The sequence below is a fragment of the Procambarus clarkii genome, chromosome 16 (genome assembly GCF_040958095.1).
Source record: "Procambarus clarkii isolate CNS0578487 chromosome 16, FALCON_Pclarkii_2.0, whole genome shotgun sequence".
NCBI classification, from domain to species: domain Eukaryota; kingdom Metazoa; phylum Arthropoda; class Malacostraca; order Decapoda; family Cambaridae; genus Procambarus; species Procambarus clarkii.
Genome location: NC_091165.1, coordinates 32,707,301 through 32,732,727, shown reverse-complemented (window position 1 = coordinate 32,732,727; position 25,427 = coordinate 32,707,301). Strand labels below are relative to the sequence as shown.

At 46.9% G+C, this 25,427-nt stretch overlaps 1 protein-coding gene across 2 annotated transcripts in view; it reads left to right on the top strand.

Annotated features, from left to right (window-relative positions):
- Positions 1-25,427, top strand: part of LOC123760109 (uncharacterized) — a 109,382-nt gene that overhangs the window by 48,270 nt on the left and 35,685 nt on the right. For both annotated transcript variants that reach the window (XM_045745592.2, XM_069325424.1), the window contains exons 4-5: positions 8,794-9,063; positions 15,051-15,194. In XM_045745592.2, the coding sequence (XP_045601548.2) occupies positions 8,794-9,063; positions 15,051-15,194 (414 nt within the window). The remainder of the gene's footprint in view (positions 1-8,793; positions 9,064-15,050; positions 15,195-25,427) is intronic.

Genomic DNA, 25,427 nt, shown 5'->3' with positions numbered 1-25,427 from the left:
TTTTCTCCAGGTGTTTACCCATTTAGTTTTAATTATTTTTTCAAATATTTTGACTATTACACTTTGTCAATGATTAAGGTCTATAATTGAGGGGGTGTTCCCTGCTGCCCATTTTGTAGATTGGAACTATGTTAGCCTTTTTCCATGCATCAGCTTCAACTCCTGTGCACAAGGATGCCTGAAAAATCAGTTGAAATGGAATGCTGAGCTCAGGTGCACATTCTCTCAGAACCCATGGTAAAACTCCGTCTGGACCAACTGCTTTGTTATTACTTATCTCCTTGAGCATTTTTTCCACTTCGTCTCTAGACACCTTTATGTGCTCTGTTCTCTGGAATTCTTATTGTGTCTGGTTTCCTGAAGATTTCATTTTGTACAAAACACACTTTGGAACTTTTCGTTTAATGTTTCACACATTTCCTTTTCATTTTCCGTGAATCTATTTTCCATTTTCAACCTCTGAATATTATCCCTTACCTGCAATTTGTTGTTTATGAATTTATAATGCATTTATAGAATAGATCTGGTTCTGTTTTACATTTGTCTGCAATCTCTTTTTCAAAATTTCTTTCTGCCTCTCTCCTCGCTGCCGTGTAGTTGTTTCTCGCATCATTTGTATCGCTGGTATGTTCGGGGTTTGTCCTCCTCATGGCAGATCTCTAGTGCTATTATGTCAACTTCTTGTGGATTGGCAGTCATTATTTCGTTCACCTTTAGGTGTTCTTTCACCAGCACAGCAACGCCACCGCCTTTCCTAATTTTTCTGTCCCGTCTCCAAATTGAGTAGCCCCTTGGGAATATGACCTCATTTAAAATAACATCTTCAAATTTTGTCTCTGTGAGTGTAACAATGTCTGGTGTATGTAGCTGTATTACATCACTTAACTCCAGTATCTTCGATTTCACTCCATCAACATTGGTGTATACTGTTTTCAGGAACATGTTACCCGTCATTATTCTTCACTATCCCTCTCTCTAGCAATTTTGTTGGTTTGCATTTTTGTACCATTTTACTGGCCTGCCTACCCTTATCACTTTGTAGGAAAAAAATTATTTCTTTTTCGTTTCTGCTCTCATTTAGACGTTTTGCCTCTACGAGGTTCAGTTTCAGCTTCTCTCTGTCTTCTCTTGAAAGATCTCGTCCTAATGACCGCACTTTCCCATCCTCATCACTTCGTAATTTTCTAGTATTCCTTAGTACTTCTTCCTTCTGTTTGGCACCGTTTAGGGTGATCCTCAAAGGTCGATCTTTCCCTTTTACGTACCTGCCTATTCTCCCGTAGTCACACACATTCTCTATGGTAGTAAGACCTTCCACGAGGCCAACAATTTTATCTACTACTTTCGCTTCTTCTACAGCTCTTTTTGACCTAGATGTTATCTCCTTTTCTTTGCAACCAAAAATGATCAGGGACTTACTCCAATCGACTGTGTTTTGCATCAACTTCGGGTTAGATGCCAATTCCTTTCTCACTTCCAACCTAATGTTTGTTTTATCTTGGTTGCTGCAGTGTTGGGCTTCCTTTACTACTACTACTATTTTTTCCTTCTCCTTGGCCACTTGTGCATAGGTGAGTTGTGTATCCTCCTTGCACTGTTCTATTCCCTGTGTAACTTCCTTCATCTTTGCACTTTGTTTCCAATTGATTCTTGTCATTGCACAAGTCTTTCACTAAATCTTCAAGAAAAGAAACTTAGGTACACAAATGGTCATTACTTTCTTTCAATTTACTGATTATTTCTACATGAGAGTTCACTATAGTATCTAATTTTACCAACTTGTTGTGTAGACTGCTTATGTCAATGCTTTCTTCATTGAATCGCCCAAAATCAAGCTCTGTTATGTTGTTCCTCTTGTCAGCGGCCATCTTGAATGTTCTTGTCTGCACTGAAACACTAGGACAACGTTTTCTCATCCAATTTTTTCACTTCCCTTAGCACATTCCTGTTATCTCTTCTATTTTTCAAAAGCATTATACCTTTATGTTCTCTGGGACACCACTCACTATCATCAACCTGTACTACAATACTTAGGATTGATGAAATATGCTGGAGCTCCTCTGATGTAAGTGTTGACACTAGGGGTGTTACCTTTTGAGTGAAGGTGTGCGTTGTCTCGCATGTCGGCATGTGGTGCTTGCTTCCTCTGTGGAATCCGCCTGGGTCCTGGCTCCTGGGTTGTCTTCGCCTTTTTGTCTCTAGCTGTTTGCAGAGTCTGTGGTGGTGCAGTAGCTGTAGGCAACTTCTTTTAGCTGTCATCTCATGTAGGCCTTGTTGGTTTTCCAGGGGGCCCGTGGGGATCATCAAGGAAGGTTCGTGCTGGAGCTTGAGGTTCCTCCCGTCGTGGTAGGCCAGTAGTGCCAGTTTCGTTGCCGGCGCAGCCTTCGGGGGCCGTCTTCCTCTGGTCAGCACGGTGATAGCTCTGTGTGGAGGTCAGGTTCGCGTTAGGGGACTTCTACCCTTTCGTGGATCATCCCACTGACAGGGCGATGGGTGGGAGGCTTGAGCTGTTTGCTCACGCATGGTTCCGTGATTTGTGGGCTTTTCGGGTCTTTTCGTGCGGCCTGCTCTGGCATTGGGTGGCCCCTCCTCTTTCATGGGGTTCAGGGTTGGTGGGGCGGGCCCCTTCTCCTGCACTCTGTTGGGTCATCTTGGGGTGGGTTCTTGCCTCTCCCGTCGGATGACTACTGTCATAGGTCCTCTCTATTTGGAGCTGGGTGCTTGGATGGTGTCCCTGGACCTCTGGGATGCGTATTGCCATGTTCCAATTTCCCCGGGGGTTCAGGGACTGGCTCGGTTTTGTCGTGGGGCGACAGGTTTATCGCTTCTGTTGCCCTCCATTTGGTTTGAATTTGAGCGTTCGGGTTCTGGCCTACCTCGATGACTGGCTGGTGTGGGCTCCCAGCCAGTCGGCCTGTCTGCTCGCCAGGGATTTGGTTCTTTCCCAGTTCAGGTTCCTGGTGACCTGGAGGAAGTCCCGTTTGGTTACCTCTCAAGTTCAGTGTTGGCTGGGTTTTGTGTGGGACTCGGACCGCTTCCGTGTTTCTCCCTCTGGAGGCTCTGCTTCGGCTGCGGTCCTGCCTTTGCCTGTTTCTGGGGGGCTCCCGTATCACACGGTGGTTGCTCAAGGATTTGTGCAGGAGCCTGAGCATTGCCATTTTCGTCTGCTCGCCGGGTTGGGTTTGGCTTCGTTGGCTGTTCTGGTTCCTTCGGGGAGGTCCCTCCCGCCTCTCTCACGATCGTTGGGTTTGGGCTCCAGGGTCTTTGCGTTAGTTGCTGTATCGCCAGCTTCTTCTTAGAGCTTTTCGGAGTTCAGTGTCTTGGCACCTAGCCGAGACTTTGCTTGATGTGTTCACGGACGCGTCATCTCTTGGCTGGGGCTTTGTGACCAGTTCTCACCAGGCCAGCCGGGGGCGGTGGAGTCCGTCCTTCTGCCGGGCACACAGCATGGTGCGGGTGTTCGCGGCAGTGTGGTTGTTGCTTCGGTAGGTTCGGGTTGCTTGCAGATTGATGATCCGGCTCCATTCGGACTGCTCCCCAATGGTTCATTGCCTGAACTGCGGGGGTTCGGTGCAGTCCTTGGCTTTTGGGGCTGGTCGTTTTGGGTGACTTGTCTGCTTTCAAGTTCTCATTGAAAGTTCTCAGGGTCTGGCTCTTCTGGTCGTTCAAGTTTGGAGGGGTGTCCAACGTCCTGGCGGACGGCTTGTCTCAGTTCATTCTCCTGTCCACTGTATGGACAGTCAACGCTGATTCTTTCAGTTGTCTTTGCCAGACATACAGGCTCCTGGAGTGGACCTTTTCGCATGGTTGTGGTCGCAGCATCTTCCGATTTATGTGGCACCCTTCCCCAACTGCGAGGCCATTGGGGTCGTGGCTTTCAGGTAGGACTGGTTGAGATGGGGTTGCCTGTACATCTTTACCTCGGTTTTGCTGTTGCTCCAGGTCCTACCTCGCTTGGAGATTTCCAAGGGAGAGTAGGCCTTTTGGCCCCTTGGTGGCCTGCCCAGCCTTGGTTTCAGGTGCTGCTTGCTCGGTGTCTGAACCCGGGGTCTTCCCACTTCTCTGCCCCCTTCAGCAGATCGGGCCTCTCCGTTATGTAGCCGAGTCGATTTTTTCCTCACGTCTTTGTGTCTGGTCTTATTTACACGGGGTCTATCTCCACTTTTATGGTGAGCAGGTGGCTTCATTGATGGTGTTCCCAGCTGTGTGCTTTGTCTCGACAAGTGACACAGCAGCTAGCAGACGATGCCACCTCCTTCACCAAAATGGCTCCTCCCAACATACTCCTTTTGCTGTTATTACACTATATACACACGTTATATAAAAATAGTGGTACCTTCGTTTACAAACCATTCATCCATTCCCAGAGACGCGTTGTACACCGTAAAATTCGCCAACCAAATAGAATTTTCCCATAAGAAATAATAATATTTCTTATGGGAAATAATGTAATAAGAATTATGTAATAAGTAATTACTATGTATGTAATAAGAATTACAATATTAACCTAAAAATGCATTTTATACTGAATATCAGTCATTTTGGGCTACAATACAGTATGTATATCTTACCGTCAATGAGGACGCTTGTTGGCGTATGGAAGACGGTGAGGAGGAGTAGGAGGGGAGGAGAAGTGTTAGTGTTTGGAAGGGGAGTCCCCCTTCCATTATAACATCAAGCAGTGATGACTTTTCTGGGGTGTACACTCTCCTACATTTTGCCTGCATACCACTAGGACCTGCTTGTGGTTCATTCCTTGTTTTTCTCACTAAAAACCTGTGTAGCGACACTTGTTTTTCCCTACATTGTAACACTTGTCTGAAGTGAGACATCACATTATCATTAACCCTTACATTGCTCAGGGGTCCTGGGGACATTTACACCCCTGTGCGCAAGAAAAAAAAATTCAATTTTTTTTCCTCTTCTAAACATGTTAATTTGTCCCCCCTGAGCACGGGAAAAATAATAAAAAAATTCTATTATACATACCAATGACACAATTGAGCCGAGAAGTTGGGCGATGACGTCACAGAACGTGAGCGCTTAAGGGTGCTGCGTCAGGCAGCCGTCACTCACGGCCGCTCACGTGGCCCGAGTTGCCGCGAATTTATTTTCGCATAATTATTTACAGTATTCTTGGGTCATTTTACACAAATTTTTTTCGCTAGTATTGTTCCAATTATTACCAATAGACGTTGTATTATAATAACAATGGTATAAACTCACTAGGCGCTCACATATTAGTGTCACAAGTATGCCCACCAAAATGGTATAATTTACAGGAAATATTCAATGTATTTGGGGGTTTTTGAATATAAACACAAAAATTAACTTGATATGTACATTTATTTACCAAAGAATTACACATTTAGTAGTCCTGGAGACTGATACTGTGCGAAACAGTCGATATGGCACAGAGGGACGGTACACGCTTCGCACCATGTCAACACCAATTTACGTTTCTGTGGCCTCAATTTGGTACTGGAACACACAACACACCGACGCTGGCCTGCTGCACGAGCTCCAGTTGGTGGTAATTTCTTGATTTGGTGTATCAGAAAGGCCTCCCTGTAAGCGAGCCTGGGTGCAGGAGCATGGTTCAATATTGGGTCTCGAATGGGTCTTTGTATGCCAGGTGTGTCCTTGCCAAATTTACATAGTAACTGTTTCACAACTTGAAAACTAAACAAATGGAAATATGGTTTTCTACCTGTCTTCACAAGAAACATGTTGTAACTGTTCAGCATTGTTACGTCAATAAGGTGGAAAATCATTTTCTTTGTCCACTTCACTGTTTTCCATACACACTCAACAGCACCCACCATCATGTCACATTTATCAACTAAACGCATGTTGATGCTGTAGTCCATCACACAATCTGGCTTATATATTATTTGCTTTGTTGTTCTGTTCACCTTGCCACTGTCTACCATTGTACCAGGGTGAATGGTGGTCAACATGTTCACTTCATGTCTGTCTTTCCACCGCACTGAAAGCATTGCACCACTTTTTCTTACATCGCAATCACCTACTTGCATACCAGTGTCAAACACAGGCATGTTCCTTCGTTTTGGCTTTACTGTTCCACACACTCCAGTCTTATTATCAAGCAAGAATTTTGTTAGCATGGGACTGGTATAATAGTTATGTGTGTACAGTATGTGGCCCTTGTTCAGATATGGTGCAAGCAGTGACTTCACCACACTACCTGAGAAGCCACGTTCGTCATTAGCAGGAATATCTACATTTGTGGCGGAATAAAGTATCATGTGTAACACCATTCCTGATTCACAGTCACAGAGCACAAAAAATTTCAGTCCAAATCGGTGACGTTTTGAGGGAATATACTGCTTGAAGGCAGCACGTCCTTTGAAAAGCACAAGGGATTCATCAATAACCAGCTTCTGAGCTGGTACGTAGTAATCTCGGAACTTTCCAATCAGGTCATTTAGCACGTGCCTCACCCTCCAAAGCCTATCATCCTGTCTCTCGTCTGCATTATTTGCAAAATGAATGCACCGTAGGATCAACAGAAATCTGTCTTGGGACATATATTTCCCGAACAATGGTGTTGGAACAGCGTTGTTTTTGCTCCAATAATCTGAAATTACGTGTTTCGCACAATGTTTCATCAACATGCAAATTGCGAAAAACACATACAGTTCACCAACAGTTGTCTCTTTCCAACGCTGTAGTCGTGAAAATTCTGATACTTCCTCACCTTCAATGAGATCGGCCGCAAGTCTGTTCGTTTCATGAACAATGTGTTCCACGAGCGGCTCATCGAAGAAGTCCATTTCACACATTTCGTCACCAGTATCAGGGAAAAGATCTGTAATTCCCACATCTCTGTCGTCAAGTCGGGAATTTGTGGAACAAAATCTTCCCCATCACAAACACACACAAACCTGCTGCCTTCCGAGAGCCATTAGCTGCACCACTGCGAGGAATCCGGGGACCAAGAGCTGAAGCAGGCATTGCAACAGTAGGGGCAGGAAGGGTAGATGAGGAAAAAGATTTGGAACATGAGGGAATTTGTTCCTCATTGTCGCCATATTGTTCCATGCGGCGGCGCTTGGCTGGGCGGGCAGCTGATGCGGCGAAACTTGTACTGGCACTAGCAGCTGGGGTAAAACTATTCTCCGATTCTTCATCACTAAAACCTGAGAAAGATTCACCTGTTTCAGACTCGTCGATCATATCATAAACTTGCAATGGTACAGATGAACAACGTGCTTGGGCACGAGGTGGTGTTGAGTAGTAGCGGGTAACTCGTGTGGCATCCTCACCCTCGTGGCACCCATATGTTCCCCCTCACTATCCGTTGTTTCTATTCTTCAGGCTGGGTATAATCTTCATCCATATCTGAGTCGTCAATATCAGATTCGTCAACGTCCTTGAACAATTCATCTGCAATTTCGTCTTCGGTCAAAGTCTGCTCGGCGTGGTGAGCGAGGTCGCACGCTGAGTCGTGATGTGCTCGCCATGGTGTCTGGCCACTAACTAAGGCCTGTGAAACAAAGGAGGCCTGCTCTAGATTTTTTTTCAAAATGGCGTCTGTTTACAATCGCCCCTGGCTACGGTATGGGTGACCCCTTTACACCGCGGGACGTTTGAATCGTGCCTGGCACCCTTTGGCGTATATATACGCCATGCGCACGGTGGGACATGTTACTCATGGCGTACATATACACCTTGCACAGTTTAAGGGTTAAAAAGGTTAACACAACGGCCTGCTACAGCTTGATTTGGGTGACACTTTTCATCAAAACTTTGCAATTCTTCCCATACTGCACACATTTTCTTGATAAATGAGGAAGGGACATCCTCTTCTCTACTTTAACAACCCTCTTACCATTTTCATGTTTATGAATGATCTCTTGTTTTTCCTCTATGGTCCTCACATGTGTTTTCTTAGGTTGAACCTTACCACTGACTTTCTTGGGACCCATGGCATTATATATAATAAGAACTTTTGTTAAAAAAAAAAGCAGAAAAACAATTAAATTCTTCATAAAGAATTGAAGCGCAGTCATCACTTCGCGGGATACACTGTTAAACAAACTGAGAGTGCCTCGCCCCGAGCACCACACGCTCGTTTGACCCATACGCATATTAACAGACATCGTCTTTCAAGTAAAACGTTGTACACCAATTCATAATTTATGATGAATTTGATGTCATATACCAAAAAATTTGTACTCTAGGGCAGTTGTTTATCAAGGTACCATTGTATCTACATTTGTGTTCACCATAGTGAACCACTAAGCTGTTATGGTGAGTTCAGACAATAACAGGTTGCCACACTGAGTCAGGAGACAACACTACCTTCCTCCCTCGCCAAGATTACTCCTCCCACCATACTACACACAATACTAATTATCACTGCGATCTTGCTATTGTGAGAATCCTGGTAATTTTTATCACAGTCAGGGGTCTTTTGTATATTCTGCAAATGTTAATAAAAAATAAAATAAAATATAAAATACGAGTGGTTAAACTTTGATCGATTCATCTAGAAGGCAAATTTTTAACGGGTCAGTGTCCTCTTACATTGTTTCCTCGGTCTTTCCTTTATTGATGGGTCATTGCAGGGGGTTGACACTCACAGTTCTTCACCATTGTGTATTGTATTATATTAAAAAGTATAAAACAAAATTTGTCATTTATACAGTACTTTATATGTTCTAAGTAATTTATTAAAAAAAATCTTGTATATTATAATATTGTAATTTAATGCTTCTGTACTCTTCTTCTTTGAAGGAAATCTATTTATATTTTGTTAAATTTCAGGGTGGAAATGCAGGGTGCCATGGAATTGCAGGTGGTGCCAGCACAGACAGCAGTATAGGGTGTAGGGGTCAAAGTGCAGGCGTGACACCCGCTCCAGCAGCACCAACTCCAGTCAGTCACGCGTCAGGCATGCCTCCCTTGGCTAGCCTTCTGATGACTTCAACAGGAAGTACCACCTGCACTGTGATAGGAACTGGTGGAATTCCTTGTCCACTTCCAGTTAAATCCTTACGACCCAAGAACACAAATCCCATGCAGGATCCAAATACGGTGTGTGCTGCATGCAACAACCTCATATATGTTAGCCTTATTTGTCCATACTAAACTTTGTCTCCCAAAAATTATTGAAAATAATCAGTTATACAATAACGGTAGACATGATTCATAGTCACTTTTCTAGTTAGCCAATACTACAGTATCTGAACAATACTTAAAGTATATTTTTCTGGGAATATATATTTATAAAGTATATTTCTCTTGAGGCTCTGTGAAGTTGTACACTTAGATGGTTCCCGTCTACCAGGTTGTGTCACCTGTGGAGTTCTTAGCCCTACCAGGGACCAGAGCCAGAACCTGGCCATCTCCTCACAAATGCACAGGGAGCAGTGACATTTTGCCACCCCACCAGGAAAGGCACTCAAAGTCAGCGAGTCAAAACCAACCAGTGTTGGGTTTAAGAAGGAAGGGGGAAATTATCAGGAGAAGAGTGCCAATCCATTAAGACTATATAGCACTTGGGGAAGCAGAGAGAGACAAGAAGCCTCACGACCCACTTAATGAACTTGCCCAACTATGTTAACAAAAGATTAAATCTTTCGAAACTAGTGTGAGCTCGTTCACGCCACCTCCCTGACTCGTCTGGGGGGAGGGGAGAAAGGGGCCTCCCCACCTCCAGTTTCTGGGTTGAGTCAGGGTTTAGCAGAGGTTGTGACTTGCCAGCTCTGGATTTACCCATTTCAAATTGGGCATAAAAGCAGTTGAGCCGGCTAGTTCCACCGAGGTTTCGGGTTTTCCTTCACGACAAGCCCACTCTTCTGAAACTCTACCCTGGACTCCACTTTTTTATCCAGGGTGGTAGGGACGGATGCCAGCTCCAAGGGCACCCCAGGGTCCTTGAGTGTGGCTTCCAGGCCTTGGCAGGAGTCTGATATGGGCCCTTGGGTCTTGTTTTGACTCCAGGTGGTTCATTGTTCTCTCTGAGGAGGGTCTCCTGTTGCAATAGGAGGGATTTCACATTTTCCTTACCTGTATGAGTGTGATTTTAATGCAACTTTTCCCAAGTCTGACTTTCCCCAACCCCAAGGTTGGGGAAAGTCAACAGTTAAACCCAGGATTCAGTTCTGTGTGTCTTGGGCCCATCAAGATCGTCTTTCCGGAGGTTTCCTGCTCTCGCGTCATTCCTTCAGGAAGGACCCGATGGGGGTAACGGTAGTGCTACTCCCCTTCAGGGAGGGGGGGGGGGAGTAATGTTAACGAACGGGAGTGTTAGTTGGATGAAGTGTCGCTTGTTTGTTTTCTTCCTAAGAGAGTTCTTTTGCTCCTGTTGGACGTAAGTCACAATTTCACTAGATTGATGGTTTGTTTTGTTTGGCTAATCTCTCTGGGTGCCTTTCCCAGTTGATGGTAATTATGACATTCTGTAAAGTACTCATAAGCCATTGCTCCATGCACCTCTGAGGGGACCAGGTTCTGGCTCGTGGTCCCTGGTAGGCAAAAGGACTCCTGTGACTGATGACCCCAAACTAATATAGCATTATATCAATTCGGATAGCTTCGGGGAGCCTCCAGGGCTTGCCCAGAAAATGGCATTTCATTACATTCAACACTGGTTTTTTGGGGGTTTGATTCCCGGGTGCCTTCCTTCTCCCTTGCTCAACATCTTCATGAATGGCTTGATTCTAGGTTGGGACTTAGACTAGCACTCACCAAGCTAGCTAGTATCGTTGCTCTCCTCCCTTTCATGGGGCTCACAGTATGGTGTGAGGGTTTGCAGCCATGCACAGCAGAGGGTTTGGAGTCGTCAAGACTTTGTGCTCTGTCTCCATTCGAACTGTTACCCCCGTGGTATGGGGTATCGATATGTCCTCATATCGGACATAGACAAGGACACAACCTTTCATCCTTTACTGTACTGTATCATCCTTTGCAGATGACACTAGGATTTTTATGAGAGTAGACAACATAGAGGACACGGCAAACCTTTAATCAGATGTATATCAGGTCTTTCTATGGGCTACAGAAAATAACATGGTGTTTAACGAAGATAAGTTTCAGCTCATGCGCTATGAAAAAAATGAAAATATAAAAACGGAAACGACGTACAAAACTCAGTCAAATCATAACATAGAACAGAAAGGCAATGTAAAGGATTTGGGTGTACTGATGTTGGACGACCTTACATTTAAAGAACACAATAAAGTAGCAGTCACAACTGCAAGAAAAATGACAGGTTGGATAACAAGAACCTTTTACACTAGAGATGCTATACCGATGATGATATTTTCAAGACGCTAGTGCTCTCTAGAGTGGAATACTGCTGCACAATGACAGCCCCTTTGAAAGCTGGAGAAATTGCTGACCTGGAGAGCGTGCAGAGATGCTTTACTGCTAGAATCCACTCTGCATCAGGGTGCAGCTCTGGGTGCATTATGAGGATATCATGACCACAAAAGTGAATAAGGTAGCAGTGATACTAAAAGTCCCCATCTCGCAGGATGATTAGTCATACAGGGCGGCTCCTGACTGTGCCCATCCAGTCCCTCTCCTATGCATGTCCACCCATGCTGGCTTGGGGAGTAGAAGAACTCCCAGAACCCCATCAAGCAGGTATCAAGCGGGTTTTGTGCTTGTGTTCGGGGCCCCACCAAAACCGTGTTCCTCAGTGCGTACGTGGTGGTGCCTGTTGTGTGGTACATGTTCCTGTGTAAAGGGTGTTTTGTGGTGACCTTTTGCTGCGGTTTTGCTGCTGTGGTTGCGTGTTGGTGTGTGCTTGTGGCGTTTTGTTCAGCCCTTCCGTGCTTCTTCCTGGGGCCTTCCTTGTTTGGGTTATTTGTTCCCATGCTTTCTGGGTCCCTCATTCCTTGCCAGTCTTGCTGTACCTGGCTTAGCTTTTCCATGTACATTCAAATTGAAGTTCAGATGTTCATTCAGGTAATGTACATGCTTACAAGGTGAGATACAAACATCGATGGAACATTGGATTCTCTGTTCTCCCCTAGCTGTCCTCACCTAGTTGTGCTTGTTGGGGTTGGGCTTTGGCTCTTGGTCCCGCCTCTCCACTGTCGGTCACTTAGTGTGCGGGTTCCTGGGCCTGCTGGGCTCTTTTCGTATCTACTTTTGCTCCTGTCTGGAGTCAGGCTCCGCCATTCTCTGCCTTCGCCGCGAGACATTCCTTCCGGTTGTATGTTGCATATTGCCTGTTGTGTGTAGTGCATGTTGCTTGTCCGCGTGTGCATTGGTAGCGTGTGCCACGGTGACATGTGGTACTTGTTACTGTGTCGGGATATTGTGGGGTGACATTTTGCTGCAGTTTTGTGCCTGGGGTTGTGTTTTGGCTCTTTCATCCTGCCTCTCCCCTGTCGCTTCCCTGACATCTTCTGGGCTCTGTCATGTCTGCACTTGCAGCTGTGTGTGGGGTCCGCTTCCACCACTTCCCTTCCTCGTGCATCTCCTTCACGCTGTTGTGTGTTTTGTTTGTGCCTTTTGGCCTTCCTGTTACCAGGTTTGGGTTCCTGTTTTCCTGGCTTGCCCTGCCTGTGGGCTTTTTCAAGATCTCCCAGTGTTCCTTCTCTGGGGTCTCGCGTCTGGCTCGTGGTTTCCGGTTTCCTGGTGAGCTCGCTCGCGTTGGGGGGGGATGTTCTGTTCGACAGACGTTCCATCTCGTGTCTTTGCCGGCTTGGGTTTCCGGCTCTGCCTCCTCGGTGGTTGCACCCGAGATCTTCCCGCCGCTCCACCTCTTCCTAGGCTTGGATCAACCTGGACGGGACTGGTTTGGTTCTGCTTCAAGTCTCACCTTTGGTAGGTGGTCGAGTGGCTTCGTAGTTGGTGTCCAACCTGCGTGCTTTTCTTGGCGGCAGTATGGGGTAATTTGGCAGTCCTTCCTTTTCCTTCTGTGTCTTCTTAGGTGGCTGTGTTTGTTGGCGTCAGCTTGGCTTTTCTGGTGGGGGTTGGGGGCCGTTGACTTGCCGCATACTGTCGTCTCGTTTCGTGCGGTGCTGGCAGTGCCGCTTCGGCTTGCTTTTGGTCTTGGTATTACATCTGCGCCGTTCGTAGGTTGTCTCGTGCGTTGTTTCACCTCCGGCGTGTTCTTGCGTTGCTTGGGCCGTTCTGGCCTCTGAACAGCGTGCTCTTTCTTCTCCTCGGTTGGTGGTGGCCCCTTCAGTTCGGGTTTGTTTTGACGGCTCTATTCCTGTTGGCGCTTGCTTCTAGGGCTCGGGTCGCTGAGCTTCTTGCTCTCCTTCGGTCATGGCGTTTGGTTTGTTTGGTTGCAGCTGTCTCCCACTTTTCTGGCACGGGGTGAGGCTGCAGCGTTCCAGGGGGGTGTCCTTGGTTTGTTGGTGCTTGGTTGGTCGGGCCGGGGGTGCGTCGTGTTTTGTGTTCAGTTGCGGTCCTCTGCTGTTATTTGGGCGCCACGGCTTGTGTCCTGGGCGCGCTTTCGGTTGATCCGGTTCCGTTTTTCACTGTTCGCGGGAGAAGGTGTCCCGGGTCGTCCGCCGTGTTATTGCGGTTAGCCTGCCTGTGTTCTTTGCCCGTGGCGTTCCTGGTTTCGCTGCTCTTGCTGCCGTCTTGGCGGCGTGTCCTTGCTGACTTCGGGCACGGGACTTTTTGGCGGTCGACAGGGGCCTGACTGCTCGTTGTCTCGTGTCGTTCCCGGGCTCGTTCTGGCCTGTGTCGCCTTGGGTTGGCGGTTGCAGCCAGTTGTCTCGCTTTCCGCTGAGGGGTGCGCGGTGTTCGCCTCCCGGATCCGTCCCTTTGACCTTCCTCTGTGGGTAGTTAGCTCCGGGGAGCCGACAGGGCTCCCCCCAGAAAACCAGCGTTGAATGTAATGAAACGTCATTTACTGGGTGAGTCCTGGAGGCTTCCCGGCAACCCTCCCTCCCTCCCTCCCTCCGGTCGGCAGTTTTTCCAGCCTCAGAACTGATGGGTGGATAGCCAGCGTGAGAGGTCTGGGGCTCCCCCTTCCCCCTCCCTGGGAGGGGGGAGCTGTGCAGACAGTGGCGCGGTGACGTGTGATGTCATACTTGTTTGCTTGTTTTCTGTTGGGGGAGTTCTATCCCCTAGTTCGGCTTTTGGTAGCAATTTTTACCAGAATAGGGGTTTGTTTTGGGATGCTTACCTTTCTGGATGTTTGACCCGGTCGATGGCAGACATAGAATGCTTCCAACCACACGGGGATTTCTATAGGCCATTGCTTCCCTTGCCTCTCTAAGGGGGCCAGGTTCTGGCCGTGGTACCCGGTAGGCCCTAGAACTCCATACACATGACTGATGCGAAAGTATTGCCGGAACAACCGTGGACATCTTCAAGAGGAAACTAGATTTATTCCTCCAAGGAGTGCCGGACCAACCGGGCTGTGGTGGGTATGTGGGCCTGCGGGCCGCTCCAAGCAACAGCCTAGTGGACCAAACTCTCACAAGTCAAGCCTGGCCTCGGGCCGGGCTTGGGGAGTAGAAGAACTCCCAGAACCCCATCAACCAGGTATCAACCATGTATGACATTAGCATATCAGCCTGGTATAGCTCATGGGAGCCTCCGGGTCTCACCCAGAAAATGGCGTTTCATTACAGTCAACGCTGGTTTTTTGTCAGACTTCCCTATCCTATTGCAGCTAAAATATGCCACCTACGATTTTTTTGTTATTTTTTCCGTGATCAGGGAACACAAATGAACACTTTTATAAGACGAAAGAATTTTTTGGATTTTTTTTGTAGCGCCTGTGGGCGTTGAAGTCATTTGGACCACTTGCGGTTTGAGGGTTAAATATGAAAAAGACATTAAATGTGAAATTGTGAATGTGAAATGTGAAAAAGAGGGTTAAATGTGTAAAAGACAAGTCACCCCTGTATGCCATACCACCACCACTTGCCTCCCCATTACAGCCTGTGCTTATTACTTCACTTTGTTTGTATCCTAAGATATGCTAGTCTGTATCACCACTCTTGACAAGCTATGGTCTGAATAAATGGAAATCTTATGGATGCTAACATGCTCCTACCCTAGGTGTACAGCTCTTTACTATTTTTTGTCAAATTCAATAGGCAAGTGAGGGTGAAGGCGGAGGAGAGGAAAGTTGCCCAAGAGTGAAAAAAGTCATGATTTGGACTGAACTCCAGGCTTCAGCACGACAAGTGACACAGATTGCTACCTCAGCTTGTGGTGCCACGGCGATCATCAATGTCTTGGTTAGTATTGTTGTTGTTATTAATTAAGAATATACAGATATTGATTTACCCATCTTTGTCAAATGAGATACTATTAATTCTTATTCGTTCTATTTCCCCTAAAGATTGTTCTTCTTGACAATTTTGATGCCTTGTAGTTCCAAAGCATCTCCTACAATTCTGCATAGGATTCAACCATAAAATATCATATACATATTAAATTATGTAAATCATGTTTTTGGGAGGACTATAAGAGGCTCATTGGTGCTAGATGCCTGGATAGCTCCACCTCTCATCCATACCAGGCCCTTGCAAGTTATTGTAAGCCTACTGGGGACCAGAAACCTGGCCCTCTAAATAGGCAGCCAGGCTTTAGGAACATGGGATACAAGATCACCCTAACCAGGAAAAGACCACAGGAAAGACGAGCCGGCTAAAACATGCCATCGGCAAGGTAAACAAAGCATAGAAAGTGAGACGATGAATCCATGAAATATACGAACCACTTGCTAACGAAACATCTCTCTCATTAGTTGTGACAGCAAACCACCAGGGGACGGCACATTGTGTCCATGATCCTCTAAACTTGACACTTTAGTCATTTTGCCTGACTCCTCTTTCTGCACAACTCTGAGTGTGGTTTTTCATGTAAATGTTGACAATCCTGGACACTGTTTGTCCTGCAGAAATCATTTGCCTTTGTATTTGTTCTGGTTTTTAATATTTGCTTGACAATGAATATTTATTTGTCACACTTCTTATGTTGACTCCCATTTACTGTTCACATGAAACTGCTTTTGCCTAGTGTGATCATTTCTAGGTGTTCGCTGGTGCCAGGATTGCTTTCCCTGGTGGGTTTGGATGGCTGTCACTGAGAGGCCAGCTTCCTGTGGAAGGTGCCTCGTCCTTAGAAGTACTGTACATGGGTCTTTGACTCCTCTGCATGGCTTTGTGGATGGGGCAGTTGGGAGTTTCATATGAGGGTAGCACAGGGGACTCACGTGCTCAGTTTCACAGCACCCCACCAATGCCCTTAACGTTCTTGCGGCCCGATGACGGTGTCGACATTATAAAACCAAAAAATGGAGTGGGCCCGATGACGCAAACGGCATCAAAATTTGTACAAATTTCATTTATTGTTTGAATATTATGGGACTGGTTTTAAAAAGCATGCCATGATATTGCGAACAATTTGATTCCAAACTGAACGACGTAGCACAAAAATTGAGGTAACAAAGCTGAAGAGAGTTTAAACATTTGTGTGTGCTTTGTGCGTTCACGGCCAAAGGTCGCCTATCTTGCGGTGTGTGGCGGGTCATCCACCGGACCTGTGAAATTGTTAACAACTGCCACTGTCCTTAGGCTGTTTTTATATTATATTTGGGGAGTGGTCCCTGTACCTAGTGTTTCCTGCTTGATCATTCCTTAGGGACCTAGCAGGCTCCGGTGGATTTTAGTGGTCCTACTCAAGTGGTCTGTAGCAAGTATATTATGTCAGTAATATACTTGCTCCATATTCTCATTAGCTTATGTGCAGATAATGAGATGGGTCTATTAATACCACTTAGTCCACTAATTACAATTAACACCTTTTCCCAAGTATCCAGTTAATAACTCTTCCCAAGCCTGCTAGTGGATAGTCAGGCAAGGTGTGGACCGGTAATATAAGCAAGCGATAGTGAATCATCATCAGTCTATCTCCAGGAGTGGTTCAGTACAGACACTTGAGAGATATCGCACACATTCAACATTCACCAACAACAATGTAACACTCGACGTGTCCAGTTCCGGCCCTTACAAAACGCTTCAGCCAGACTCCGGCTGCATTGAACTTCCATGTTCCCTTCCCGCACTCGAGCTCCTCAACTTCGCCAGCATTCAGAGCGCCGTGCTCTACACACTCGTTCTTTATCCGAGCTGCTGTCTATCCCCGGCCTCCCTCACTCTCTGCCATGCTCCAGGCTTTGTCTCAACTACTGTACTACAACACTTGACTACAGTGCCAATAAACCAACTATTGTAACCAAGGCTATACTAAATAAATATAAAAAATACACTAAATATTGTGTGTTTAATCAACCAAATACGTACACGTAATCGTATTTTACCAGCCCTTCAATTCCACACTCGCTGTGGTGCGAGTCTGTAGGATATTCATTGGTCTTATTTTATTAATTTGTCTATCTGTTACTATCTTCGCCTGTAGGTGGTTTCACTTTTTCACCCTGGGATCTGCAACATTTGTCCTCATGGTGTCTTGTTTACTAAATTGGCTCCTGCTCCAGGGAAGGTGTTGTCTCCGTCCTGAGGGGAGGGTTCCATATTCCTCTCCTTCATTTCTCTCCTCCCTCCTTCCCTTTCTCTTCACGTCCTGCCTGGCATTATGTCTTTGGTCAGTTTGGTGGTTGTCTTTGTTTGCTCTGCCTTTCTGTGCTTGGGTGCTGTCGGGCAGTGGCCACCGAGCAGCTCTTTTATAGTGGAATGTGGTCAGCGCGGGAACCATGGATCAGCCATTTTGTGTTGTTTTATTTGGGGTTAAGCGGTTGTGGTGTTCTGCCGGCTTTCTTTTTTCTTTGAATGTTCTTGGGAGTTTGCTCAGCTGTTCCTTGGGGCAGCCCCTTACATGTTCAGCATCAGAGATAGTTTACCTAATGTTTTCCGCCAAGGCTCCATTGCCGTCTCTTTCTCTGCAGGGTGTAGTTTGAGGATTTGGTGGATCTTGATTCTGCCTAAAAATTTTTGTTTTTGGGGGGCCCTTGGGGTCAGGGAGGAACTTGATATGGGTTTTTAGATGCCCTTCCCACTTGGGGAAGAAGGGCTTTTGCTTTGCATGCTGCCTGTTTTGTCTTTCTTGCAGAGTCTCTCTTGTGCCTTGGAAATTGTACATTTCATTTCTATTTCTTGTGTTTACCTAGACTAGCTTGCACACTTTCCACAAGACACTTCACTAGGTGAACTAGGTGAATACAGGACGTGTCCTCTCTGGCACTCCACACTTCATCCAACGCTACTGCGGACCTGTTGAGGGGGTAGCGTCCGACCAGGATACACAGTCAGGGTTTGGTTCCAAAACAGCCATACACTCAAGAGAACCCTTCTGAAGACCATCACCACCAGATCCAACACAACACCCATCGACATTGGTCAAGAGGGAGATGGAATGGTTCTCTAATACTCTCAAGACTCTGAACTTGACAAACTGTATTCTGCTTCAGCCCAAAGAGGCTTGCATTAAGAGAACATAGAACTCGTCTTCTCACGTCGCTCTCTTGCTGAAAGAAGTGTCTTTACCAGAGGTGTCAGCATTTGTATTGCCGACCAGGACCTGGAAGCTCTTTTCAACAGCATTATTGCTGACAACCCCAACAGGAAGGTATACGAGTTGAATATCCTCGCCCACGACCCCGATGAATGCCCGACTATGAAGCTAACCCGCACCACAGTCGCTGTGAGGAACCTTGCTACCAGGCACAGACTTTTGTGCTTTGGCATCTAGAGATTACCCACACAATTGAAGCAGGAATGGTACTATGACCTGAAACAGTGCTTCAAATACTATGAGTACATACACACACTACACCACAGGTGCCCACAACATATCGCAGAGCACATTATCTGTGCTCAGAACTACTACTACTTCTACTCAATCTGCAAGACTGACTTCCAGTGAAGTCCGCCTTCTTTGCTATGGCAACCATTCCGTGGTTTCCTATTTCCACCCAGACAGACAGGAAGCAATTGACAGAATCAACGAAAGCCTCTACCAACTGGTCTTATTTATTGTAGTAGTAGGCATCCTTCAGTCTCGGGAGACTATGGAGTTGCACCCTAGTTGTCAATCCTGGTGCAGTGTCTGGTGTGACTGATGAGGCCAATCCGAGAGTGGCAGTCCATCCCACACCGAGCACAAACAAAGTCCGATTCTGGTCTGTCTTCCTGGCTACTGGCTTTCCTTCTCTGTCTCTTTGCCTCCGATTCCTTGGCAAGTGATTCCTCGAACTTGGAGAGACCTCTTTGAACAGACTGCCTCCAGGCTGAACGGTCTGCAGCCAGTGTCTCCCATATAGCAAGATCGACGTCCATGGCTTTCAGGTCCCTCTTGCATACGTCTTTGTACCGTAGCTGGGGTTTGGCTGTTGGATGCTTTCCCTGCATCAGCTCTCCGTACAGGAGATCCTTGGGGATCCTGCCGTCGCCCATTCGCACAACGTGCCCGAGCCAGCGCATTCGTCTCTGTTTCAGCATTGTGTACATGCTGGTGATTCTTGCTCTCCTCAAGACATTATTGTTTGTCACCTTGTCCTGCCAGGTGATGTCCAAGATGTGTTGAAGGCAGCGCATATGGTAGGCATTCAGCTGTCTTTCCTGACGGGCACGGAGTGTCCAAGACTCACTGCCATAAAGGAGAGTGCTCAGGACACAGGCTCTGTAAACCTGAATCTTAGTATACTCAGTTAGCCTATTGTTGGCCCACACTCTCTTTGTCAGTCTGAACAGGGTTGTAGATGCCTTACCAATGCGTTTGTTTAGCTCTGTATCAAGAGAGAGAGAGTCAGAGATTGTGGAGTCCAGGTACACGAAGTCGTGAAGAACTTCCAGTTTGGAATCAGAGATGCCGATGTCGGGTGGGGAGTCCACTCCTTGTCCCATGACTTGTGTTTTCTTCAGACTGATGGTGAGTTCGAAAGCCTGAGAGGCCTCGCTGAAGCGGGTTATGAGCCATTGGAGGTCTTCAGCTGAGTGGGCAGTGACTGCTGCGTCGTCGGCAAAAAGGAAGTCGCACAGACACCTCAGCCGAACCTTCATCTTGGCTCTCAGCCTGGCGAGGTTAAAGAGCTTTCCATCCAACCTGGTCCGGAGGTAAATACCTTCCGTGACAGATCCGAAGGCGTGCCGCAGCATAACTGCGAAGAAAATCCCGAATAGGGTTGGAGCCAGTACGCAGCCCTGCTTTACTCCACTTCGGATGTCAAAGGCGTCTGATGTTAGGCCATCAAAGACCACGGTGCCCCTCATGTTCTCATGGAAAGATCTGATGATGCTGAGGAGCCTGGGTGGGCATCCGATCTTGGGAAGGATCTTGAACAGGCCATCCCTGCTGACGAGGTCGAAGGCCTTCGTCAGATCTATGAAGGCTACGAAGAGTGGCTGCTTCTGTTCCCTGCATTTCTCCTGCAGTTGTCTGAGGGAAAAGACCATGTCGATGGTGGACCTGCCAGCTCTGAATCCGCATTGTGATTCTGGATAGACTCTCTCTGCAAGTACTTGGAGTCTCTTCAAATGCGACTCGAGCAAACAGCTTTCCGACAATACTGAGGAGGGAGATTCCACGGTAGTTGTTACAGTCGCCTCTGTCACCTTTATTCTTATACAGCGTGACGATGTTAGCATCCCTCATGTCCTGTGGCACCTCTCTTTCTTCCCAGCAGAGGCAGAGAATTTCATGCAGCTACATGAGAAGGCTACCTCTGCAGCACTTCAAGGTCTCAGCAGGAATGCCATCTTTGCCAGGAGCTTTACCAGAAGCAAGGGAGTCTAGGGCATCGCTGAGTTCTTCCAGGGTCGGTTCACTGTCGAGCTCCATTAACACAGGCAGACACTCAATGGCGCTCAGGGCATCTTCGGTGACCACATTGTCCCTGGCGTATAGCTCAGAGTAGTGCTCGACCCTGTGCTTCAGCTGCAGTGTCTGGTCCTGAATCACCTCGCCAGTGGCAGATTTCAGAGGAGCGGTCTTCCTCTGGATTGGGCCGAGGGCCTACTTGATGCGTCATACATTCCCCTTACATTGCCTGTATCCGCTGCAGTCTGTATCTGGGAGCAGAGTTGGAGCCAATAGTTGTTGGCACATCGCCTGGCGCTCTGCTGCACTTTGCAGCGGACGGCCCGAAGGATCTAAGTTGTGCTGACTTAGGCAGGCTTTGTAGGCTGCCAAGGCATTTCTCTTCTCTTCGATGACAGGTGTCATCTCTTCCGAGTGAGCCTCGAACCAGTCTGCCGACCTGCTGGTCTTCTTGCCAAAGGTGGAAATGGCAGCATTGAACACAGCGTCTCTGAAGTGCTCCCATCTTTTACAGGCAGTGACCCCGGCTGGGCCAGGGAGAGCTTCCTCGAGCACGCGTGCAAAATCTTCCACCTTGTCCTGGTTGCGGGTCTTAGTGGTGTCGATGCGAGGTCTGCCCGCCTTTTTCGAGTGATGAATCTTCTTTGGTTGCATGTTGACCCTGCTACATACCAGGGAGTGAGTCGATGTCACAGACAGCACTCTGGTAGCTACGCGTAATCTTGATGCTGGGTAGACTTGCACGCCTGGCAAGAATCAGGTCAAGTTGGTGCCAGTGCTTGGATCTGGGGTGTCTCCAAGATACTCGGTGTTGAGGCTTTGTGCCGAAGAATGTGTTGGTGACACAAAGACCATGAAGGCAGCAGAGTTCTAGCAGACGTTGCCTGTTCTCATTCATCCTCCCTATGCCGAATTGACCCAGACAAGTGGGCCAAATGTTGTGCTCGGCACCCACTTTGGCGTTGAAGTCGCCGAGGATACAGTGGCTCCTTTACAGGGGTTCTCGCTATGACTGTTGAGGTCATCGTAGAATTTTTCCTTTGCCTCTGCTGGAGAAGTCAGGGTTGGTGCATATGCACTAATTACATTGACTGGTCCTGTTTGGGAGTGCAGTTGCAGAGACAGAATTTGTTCGGTTCCCCCCATCGGTGGCATAATGTGTCCTAACAGTGCATTCCTGACGGCAAATTTCACACCATGCTCTCTGGTCTCATCAGGTGGTTTTTCTTGCCAGAAGAAAGAGAAGGTCCTCTCTCTCACAGATCCTGATCCTGAGAGCCTGGTCTCTTGGAGAGCAACAATATCCATCTGAAGCTTGCTCAGCTCCCTATCGATGATTGCTGTTTTTCGGGCGTCATTGATTTCTTGCAGGTCGTCAGAGAAACCTGGTGTCAGTGTCCTGACGTTCCATGTGCCCAGCTTTAGGGCAGTTGATATTTTCTTCTTTGGCTTGGTATTGCTTGGTGCAAAGTTGTCGGGCCGCTTGTCGGTTTTCACCCTAAACCCCACGCACCCAGTGAGGTTAACGGACCGTGGTGAGGCAACACCTTATTGGCTGGGGTTTGCCCAGCTTGAGGCTGGCGGTAGCTGCCCAGTGGGGCGTGATGACCCCTCCCACCGTCGGAAGCAACCCCTGGTGTCACACTCTTCGCCAATCGAACAGAAGACTTAAAACCGGTAGACTGTCGCTTCCCGTGTTGGTTCGACACTGTGAGGTGAAGCTGGAGTGCCCTCTCCAGGGCGCAAAGCCTGGGTAGGTAGATATGGAGGAGAAGCTGTTACCCATGCAGCAGGTCCCCCCTCTCCACGTTGCTGAAATTATCCAATAGAAAGGCAAATGCCAATACACATGGTTCCAGCAACGTTGCAGGAGCTGCCAGAACGAGGGCGACATCAACAATGAACTGCCTTAGGGGCTCCAACTCCGGATTTTTCCTCGAGGTTGACTCCTGAAGCCTTTCCCAAAAAAGGGGTATGGCCGCAAGGCAGCGGAGGTTTAAAATCAGGGTTTTCCTTCCCCTAGATGGGCTGCCTTCCCGGGCTATCGAGTCCCATCTACCCGGAGCAGCTGGTTGTAAGGCGCCAGAGGCACGCCCTCGCCCCCTTCTCCTGTCGGTAAAAGCAGTTCCGCCGGACTTAGACTAAGCCACCCGTGCTGGCCAGGAGTTGGACTTGGTTGTCAGAGGCTATTTGAGACGCATGCCATATAGGAGCATTTTATAGGTCATGGGAGCTCGTCCCCCATTACTACCCCCTGGCTATGACAACCCCTTGGAACCTTGGAAGTTTAGCAACATTATAAGGATAATAAGAACTATAAAAATACTTATTTTAGAAATGATTTATTAATCCAAGACCGTAGATCACTGGCAATACATCCTCAGGAAAAGCACATGGTGCTGTGTACACAGGGATTAGACCTGTCCACCTGCACTTGAGTTGTTTTGAAAGCTACCTTAAGGTTACCTTGAGGTGCTTCCGGGGCTTAGTGTCCCTGCGGCCCGGTCGTCGACCAGGCCTCCTGGTTGCTGGACTGATCAACCAGGCTGTTAGACGCGGCTGCTCGCAGCCTGACGTATGAGTCACAGCCTGGTTGATCAGGTATCCTTTGGAGGTGCTTATCCAGTTCTCTCTTGAACACTGTGAGGGGTCGGCCAGTTATGCCCCTTATGTGTAGTGGAAGCGTGTTGAACAGTCTCGGGCCTCTGATGTTGATAGAGTTCTCTCGGAGTACCTGTTGCACCTCTGCTTTTCAACGGGGGTATTCTGCACATCCTGCCATGTCTTCTGGTCTCATGTGATGTTATTTCTGTGCTAGAGCCAATAGCATAAATAATTTCTCAAATAGCAGATGTCTATCATATTACAGTATAATTTTAGTTTTATATTTAGTTTAAAAATATCATTAGTATGATAAAAAAGTTATTAAAATACCTGTTTTAGAAATGATTTGTTAATTTTATTATTTTGAGGCCATAGGTCACTGAATTGTGGCGACACATCCGAAGGAAAGCCACGTAAAGCTCACAGTATTCCCTATATCTGTCCACGTTCACACCTGTGTTTCATCACAGAAACAGCCTATACAGAGATTTCACCACATGTGGCTAGCTTCTCACGCTCTAGCCTTGAAATTCATTTTCAAAGACAGAGGTGCCATACACCAGTGAAAGACAATCATGGAAACTCAGTCATTCACTTGTTGTGTGAACCACACTGGCTGGTAATTACCCAAGAGTAGTTACAGGATGAGAGCTACGCTCGTGGTGTCCCGTCTTCCCAGCACTCTTTGTCATATAACGCTTTGAAACTACTGACGGTCTTGGCCTCCACCACCTTCTCACCTAACTTGTTCCAACCATCTACCACTTTCTTTACAAAAGTGAATTTTCTTATATTTCTCTGGCAGCTTTGTTTCATTAGTTTAAATCTATGACCTCTTGTTCTTGAAGTTCCGGGTCTCAGGAATTCTTCCCTATCAATTTTATCGATTCCTGTTACTATTTTGAACGTAGTGATCATATCACCTCTTTTTCTTCTATCTTCTAGTTTTTGCATATTTAATGCCTCTAACCTCTCCTCGAAGTTCTTGTCCTTCAGTTCTGGGAGCCACTTAGTGGCATGTCGTTGCACCTTTTCCAGATTGTTAATGTGCTTCTTAAGATATGGGCACCACACAACCACTGCATATTCCAGCTTTGGCCTAACAAAAGTCGTGAACAATTTCATTAGTATTTCTCCATCCATGTATTTAAAAGCAATTCTGAAGTTAGAAAGTGTAGCATAGGCTCCTTGCACAGTGTTCTGAATGTGGTTCTCAGGTGACAGTTTTCTATCTAGAACCACCCCTAGATCCCTTTCTTTGTCAGAATTCTTTAAAGATTTCTCACATAATTTATAGGTTGTGTGGGGTCTATGTTCTCCAATTCCACATTCTATAACATGGCATTAGGTGTGTGTGTGTACTCGCCTAATTGTGCTTGCGGGGGTTGAGCTCTAGCTCTGGTCCCGCCTCTTAACCGTCACTCAACAGGTGAACAGGTTCCTGAGCCTATTGGGCTCTATCATATCTACACTTGAAACTGTGTATGGAGTCGGCCTCCACCACATCACTTCCTAATGCATTCCATTTGTCAACCACTCGCACTAAAAAAGTTTTTTCTAATATCTCTGTGGCTCATTTGGGCACTCAGTTTCCACCTGTGTCCCCTAGTGTGTGTGCCCCTTGTGTTAAATAGCCTGTCTTTATCTACCCTATCAATTCCCTTGAGAATCTTGAATGTGGTGATCATGTCCCCCCCCTAACTCTTCTGTCTTCCAACAAAGTGAGGTTTAATTCCCGTAGTCTCTCCTCGTAGCTCATACCTCTCAGCTTGGTACTAGTCTGGTGGCAAACCTTTGAACCTTTTCCAGTTTAGTCTTATGCTTTACTAGATATGGACTCCATGCTGGAGCCGCATACGCCAGGATTAATCTGACATGTGGTATATAATATTCTGAAATATTCCTTATACAAGTTTCTAAAGGCCGTTCTTATGTTAGCCAACCTGGCATATGTCGCTGATGTTATCCTCTTGATATGAGCTTCAGGGGACAGTTCTGGCGTGATATCAATCCCCAAGTCTTTCTCTCTCTCTCTGACTCTTGAAGTATTTCATCTCCCAAATGATACCTTGTATCTGGTCTCCTGC